The sequence below is a fragment of the Adiantum capillus-veneris genome, chromosome 14, assembly GCF_014529385.1.
Source record: "Adiantum capillus-veneris isolate H3 chromosome 14, ASM1452938v2, whole genome shotgun sequence".
NCBI classification, from domain to species: domain Eukaryota; kingdom Viridiplantae; phylum Streptophyta; class Polypodiopsida; order Polypodiales; family Pteridaceae; genus Adiantum; species Adiantum capillus-veneris.
This window is the reverse complement of record NC_140944.1, coordinates 2,817,625-2,823,577: the sequence shown is the minus strand read 5'-3', so window position 1 is coordinate 2,823,577 and position 5,953 is coordinate 2,817,625. Positions and strand designations below refer to the sequence as shown.

Below are 5,953 nucleotides of genomic sequence, written 5' to 3'. Positions count from 1 at the left end.
TTTTTTGAAAAGTTTATATAAAAACGAAAGGAACTCTGCCGAAATTTCTACAACAGCACGGTTGATTTTGGTGCTGCTCGCTTTCTTGGGCAGAGGACAGGCAGTCTGGCTGTAGCTGTGTCCATCCTTTCATTGGGCACAGGCCAAGCTGCCTATCCTCTGCCCAAGAAAAAAAATTACTATTATGATCGTCGCTAAGCTCGTCGAAATACGCATCGATTAAATTACCTTTCGACACGCATATCGACGCATATAGCGACGATTTCGTAGGGACACATATATCGACGAGCATACGAAATGCGTCGAAACCTGAGTCGAAGGTCCCCTTTTTTGTTGTAGTGAAACACACCATCCAAAGCCACAAGAAGTGGACAAGGAACCAAGGACTAGAACACACCATGCATGGTACTATGTTGAATGGAACACAGGTAGTTAATTGAAGATAATAACGTAGAAGCCCCCTCTGAAAGAGAAGTATCCTCAAAAAAGAGAATGAAGAACATTAAAAATAAATATGAGTTAACCTGGGGTAAGTTGCTTTCTTTGTAATTGAATAGCAAAACTAATTATCATGGGACTCGAGACCCAAAGAGGATCACACCATTGACAAACTCAAACTGGTAAGAATCAAAACACATGAAAGGATCACCTAAGAATCATGTTTGCGAAAGAAGCCTTTGGGGTCTTGCACGACCTAGCCACTCAAGTGAACTCCTCGAGATCAAACCATATGTCTACCACTCCTCGACATTTGTCAAGGTCAAACCTATAGAGACAATCCGATATGTCTAACTCCATACATATTCGAAAGAGCACACAAAATCCAACTGTTGTAACTTGCTTCCTTAGAATCCTTCACAAAAACTATTCTTTCCACGTGTGCTGAAGAGAATATACTTTAACAAGCCAATTATCGTTGTCAATTTGTTTAGTCAGTGACCCATTTTAGGTCAGATACAGATATTGTTTCTCTCTAGGCTAGGGAAAAAATATTACTCGTCTCACTTTAGGTTTTCACTTTGATCATTCTACATCTCTACATGACTTTTGACTACTTTCGAGGTAGTTTTACACTTTACCAAAGATTAGATTTGGCGACATCAGGAGGTGAGAAAACCCAGAATCTAGCTTGAAAGTACAGATTCAGAGGTGAGAAAACTAATAATACTCGAGCAGTATGCTATATATCTTATTCCATGAAAATCCCATGAGGTTTGAACCAACAACTGCATATAAATTACTTAACACCAACCAGACCAACCTTACCCAACATAAGAAGCATACCGAAGTGAGAATGAACATAAGAAACATGAGCCCAAACAAAGCTGAGGTTAATGTGACATTTAACTTGTAAAATTAGCACAGCAAAACAGCTGCGAGTTGAGTGGTTGTAATGCGGCACAAATCTATCATGTAGGCATCATGTACGGTCCTAATCCACTCTGTCTGTAAATCACAACACCCCACCCCCTCTTTGTGTCATGGAAGGTCGCCTGGCTGTACATATTGACTCGAATGCTGTATGCACAATTAGCGCTAGGCGGCGCGTGATTCTTTCTTTGATACATCATTTTTAACTAACTACTTGAGACTCGACCTACACAGCTGTGGCCTGATCTTCCTCCGGGTCCTCTTTGAGCACGCTAGCGCTATTCCATTCACTCTTGGAGTACTCTTCTTCACCAAGCGCAAGCAACACACTGTAGCTGCTAACTTTGCACATGTCATCATCGCGGCCGGAGGCCGCGCTCTGATACGAACTTGACGATACGTCCAACTCCAGGTCTCCAAGAAAATCCCTGGAATTGGAGTCAATGAACAAACTCCCAACTTCACTTTCATCATTGTCGGCATCATTCTGCAAGCTGCCGAGCTCTTGCAATAAACAGACGTTACTCAGGCGCCCACCCGCTCCACAATTACCCTGGTTTTTGGCAACATCTCGCAAGCCATCATCAATATAACGCTGGGTACAAGGTGGAGGCCTCAATAGCTGATTATGCGAAAGAAGAGGATTGGAGATGCTGAGGAAATTGTTGTCCGACCAACACAGCTTTCTTACTTGAGCAGGGTGGGCGGCGGTTTTTGACAGCCCATCTAATGAGCAGAGGGTTGAGGTAGGTGAGCCATGGCTTGTGCCATGTGAAGGTGAGCTGCAGGAGCTTGATTCTTGACAATCTGGACCGCTATTACTGACTATAGAATTGGTGAAAAGTTTCCATGAATCAGGCCACATCATGCCAGCTTGACCCTGAAGAGAGTTTTCCCAATTATGAAGAGAATTGAATAGCTCTGTGGAGTTCACGGACAGTGCATTGCCTGGGCAAGCCCCCACCTCCCCTTTCAGGCGCATATTCATCACCACACTGGGGCACCTTTCGAGGGATGATGCCAAGTAAGCACTAGAACTAGAATTATCTTTTGTCATGTGACTGGGGAGGACATTAATCGCATTGCAAGAGCCTGCCTCCTGCTGCTTTGTGGGCATCATCCAGTGCCCACCAGTAACTAGAGGTGCCTGAGGACCAGCAGATGGAAAAGGGCGAGCTAAAGTACTGACCGTGGGCAGCCAAATTTCTTTTGCTCTCATCTCCGCTTCCCTTGCCAGGCGTGCCTCCGCTTCAAGACGGACACTCTCCCACTGTGCCATATGGGTGATAGCAGAGCTTCCGCCTGTGGCTTTAGGGATCCGGAGAGGCTCCGATGATTCAGCATTGTTAGTGCGGAGTGTTATGGAGGGAGTTTGGGGTTTGTGTGTTACTGGATCAAGACCCATCTTGATGAGCCTCTTCTTGAGATGGGTGTTCCAATAATTCTTGATCTCATTGTCGGTTCTCTTGGGCAGGTGTGCCGCAATGGCAGACCATCTGTAAGAGGAAGCCGAGAGAGTAAGCAACCAGATCAGATCACAGAGCGAGACGTTGACGTTGTGCATTGATGAGAGATGTGCTAAAATGAGAGCGGTCTAACACAATGCAGCTAATTATAGTAGAGCCAAAGTCACTTCCAAAAGCTTGTGCAATGTGCAGCAAGCAATGTGGGTAAGCGCGCAGCTACATCATTCGACAAGACTTACTTGTTGCCAAGAAGTGCATGTAGGTGAATGATAGTTTGCTCTTCACTAGCAGAGAACTCTCCTCGCTTAATGTCTGGCCGCAAGTAGTTGGTCCACCTCAGCCTACAGCTCTTTCCGCATCGCAGAAGCCCTGCAGACATCAGGCATGAGCGCCACACCAAAATTTAGAGCACAATGAGGGTAGCTAGTACATAGCTCTAGAGCGTGGAACTACCCATTTACAAGGTGAGTGCTGCATGTGAAAATTAAGAATATATACCAGCTTTTTTGGGAAGGGCACGCCAGCTTCCATGGCCGTGCTGATTGATGTAGGCGCTCAGTGTTTGGTCCTCCTCTACTGTCCAGGGCCCCTTCTTTAGGCCCACTTTGTCGCAGCATGGAGCTCGCCCCATTCTATTGTACTTCCGGAGAGCAAAGCGTTGCCTTTGTTATCGTCGACACCAAATGGGCGTGATGAATATCCAGCTCTTTTGTGTGCGCAGAAGAATGTGTGTGGGTCTGTGTGTGTGTGTGAGAGAGAGAGAGAGAGAGAGACAGAGAGAGGCGCCCAAAGAGCTTTGCGTGCCTGCTTCACGCAGCTGCCGGCGCATGAGTAGGACCTAGCTAATGGCGAGGAGAACTTCTCCCTCTAGAGACTAGCAGGCAGTTGAGTTACTGTTGAGCAGTTGAGCAGGAATGAGGATGAAATACACCAGTGTGCGCTCGTCTGCACTCTAGAGTCTAGAGTAGACTAGGTAAATGGGGGCCGCACATGCATGATGCCATGCCCAAGCAGTTCAAAACTTCCAACTTCAAGTTCAAACTTGAAGGGGTCTAGACTCTAGAATCTAGATTCTAGACAGAAAGCGAGGGAACAGGGAGAGGGAAGGTGGAGGGAGGCTCATGCCTCGCCTCGTGCGGCCGCACATGCCCTTTCAGTCAACCCATCTCAATTCCAGAATCAGACCTTCCCCCAGGCTGTAGCCGGTCACCCCACAGTCAACCGCATGCAGCGCCACTCGCGCCGGTCTTCGCCGTCCCTATTTCCCGGTCATCATTAAGACCTCCCATGTACCAGAATATAACCATCCAGCCAAAGGTTAGAGCCAAGGCTATGGTCACGTGAGGCTTAGTTCTCCGTAGATCAACCGACAGGCTTGACGCATGATAGCTTTCCAAAGCTTCTCACCGACTTAGTACGCCAACTATGCCTATTTAGGCATAATCACAAAATTATGCCGGTGTACTCCCGGTCAACTCTTTCTCTCTCTCTCCTACCTACGCCTTGCCCTTTCTCTCTCTACCTGTCGGCGGTGGACGCTCTGCGCTGCTGTCAATAGCTGTCGAAGCTTAGTGAGAACTAAGCCTCGCGTGACCATGCTCCAAGTCACGCCAAGGCTAGCAGGGACTGCCAGGAGTAATACAAACCCGGTGAACATTGGAAGGAGAGAATATGGTTGAAAAGGGTAGAGAGTTGTGAAAGTCATTGGCCACGCAAAGAGAGAATGGCGTTGCTGTCAACTCGGCCATAAAAATAGCCTAATCCTGCTGAAAACGAAGGGGTTAAGGGAAAGCTAGCAGGGCTTCGAGAAAGCAACAAACATCCCGTTTTTGGAATTCCTACGACCCAGCTCTTATAACCATCCCTAGACCAACGCTTTTTTTCCATAAAGGGCTCTAGAAATTTATATTAAGTAGAGAACAAAATTACATTGCAAAGCTTTACCAAGTGCTATTTCCTCCAAGTTACTTTGAACCAATAGTAACGATTCTAAGAATATTACAAAATTGGCTTGGGGAGTTTCATACATCCCTGGACCAATGCTTGCCGTTCCCAGTTCGGAGTCACCATTAAATGAAGGATTTACCGGGTGATTCCTATTATTAGTGATGCCTCCCCTTTTTGCTAATGAAAAAGGAGAGGGTACCTATATCTATCTATATATATCTATACTATCTACTTAACATAATATGGTGGAGGGGAGTCCCCTTTACAAGTGGCGCAAGCTACGAGATGAAGGCTACGTTCCAAAAGAGGGAGAGAAAAAGAGAGAGAGGACACGCGATAAAGAGGGAGAGAGAAAGAGAAGGGGCCGTCGAAGTCGGTTGGCCGTACTAGTTATAATGAGAGAAGGGATTCCGACTCCCCTCCCCCCCCCCCCCGAACACATGGCATAATTTCCTCGCTTCAACAAGTATGGCCTGCAGGCGAACGACTAAGGCGGCCAGTGTGCTCAGCGTTGAGAGAGAGAGAGAGAGAGAGAGAGAGAGAGAGAGAGAGAGAGAGAGAACAATGAAAGATATAGACCTAGGCAGCTGGGGCATTAAAAGTGAGAGCTGATAAGAGCCGTTTGAAGGTTGGCAGTGATTTGTGAATAGCTACAAAGACCAATGTTTGCAGCTGAAGAAGAAAAGCAATGGAAGTGAGGAGGCAGGGGATTTGGAGCTGGCGACAATAGGGGATAGGAATATTAGTCATGAGGAAGATGAAACAGAGGTGAAGGGCACAATCTTTGCAGCATAAGCCACAGCATGTCGCTTGACTGTGACTGCTAGAAGAAAGAGAAAACCCACTTTGAAACTCTTCTTGAAGCTACTTTTGGAAGCGGAGAGTTTGCTTTGCAAACACATGGCGCAGCGGCAATGGGGTGAGAAATCGCAATGCAAGAAACATGGCTTTGAAGTTGTTGAAGGGGAGAGCAAAGTAGTAGAGCTGGCCATGGATGGTATCAACCTTCCGCTTGCACCAGGGGCCCGCCATCATCCCTTCATCATCGTGAGCCCTCCCATTAGGAGCTAACTGCAAGCGAGCACACGGAGTTGCAGGCCGATGAAAACAAAAACAAAATATCGCCTTCTCTCTCTCTCTCTCTCTCTCTCTCTCTCTCTCCCCTCAAA

At 46.9% G+C, this 5,953-nt stretch overlaps 1 protein-coding gene across 1 annotated transcript; it reads right to left on the bottom strand.

The window, feature by feature from the left end:
* Positions 1-1,326: 1,326 nt before the first annotated feature.
* LOC147441810 (uncharacterized) lies at positions 1,327-4,010 on the bottom strand. The gene is made up of 3 exons (XM_086529518.1): positions 3,336-4,010; positions 3,077-3,206; positions 1,327-2,867 (listed from the first exon to the last, which is right to left on the bottom strand). The coding sequence occupies exons 1-3, from the start codon at positions 3,466-3,468 to the stop codon at positions 1,598-1,600; spliced, it is 1,533 nt and encodes a 510-aa protein (XP_086385644.1). The 5' UTR covers positions 3,469-4,010; the 3' UTR covers positions 1,327-1,597.
* Between the last annotated feature and the right edge of the window lie 1,943 nt (positions 4,011-5,953).

What these genes read in the sequence shown, in the direction of transcription:
- LOC147441810 (XM_086529518.1), bottom strand. Translation starts at nt 3,468, where the DNA reads ATGGGGCGAGCTCCATGCTGCGACAAAGTGGGCCTAAAGAAGGGGCCC. An exon ending in TGCCCTTCCCAAAAAAGCTG is followed by an intron (nt 3,207 to 3,335) that starts GTATATATTCTT and finishes TGATGTCTGCAG; the next exon opens with GGCTTCTGCGATGCGGAAAG. An exon ending in CATGCACTTCTTGGCAACAA is followed by an intron (nt 2,868 to 3,076) that starts GTAAGTCTTGTC and finishes TTCCTCTTACAG; the next exon opens with ATGGTCTGCCATTGCGGCAC.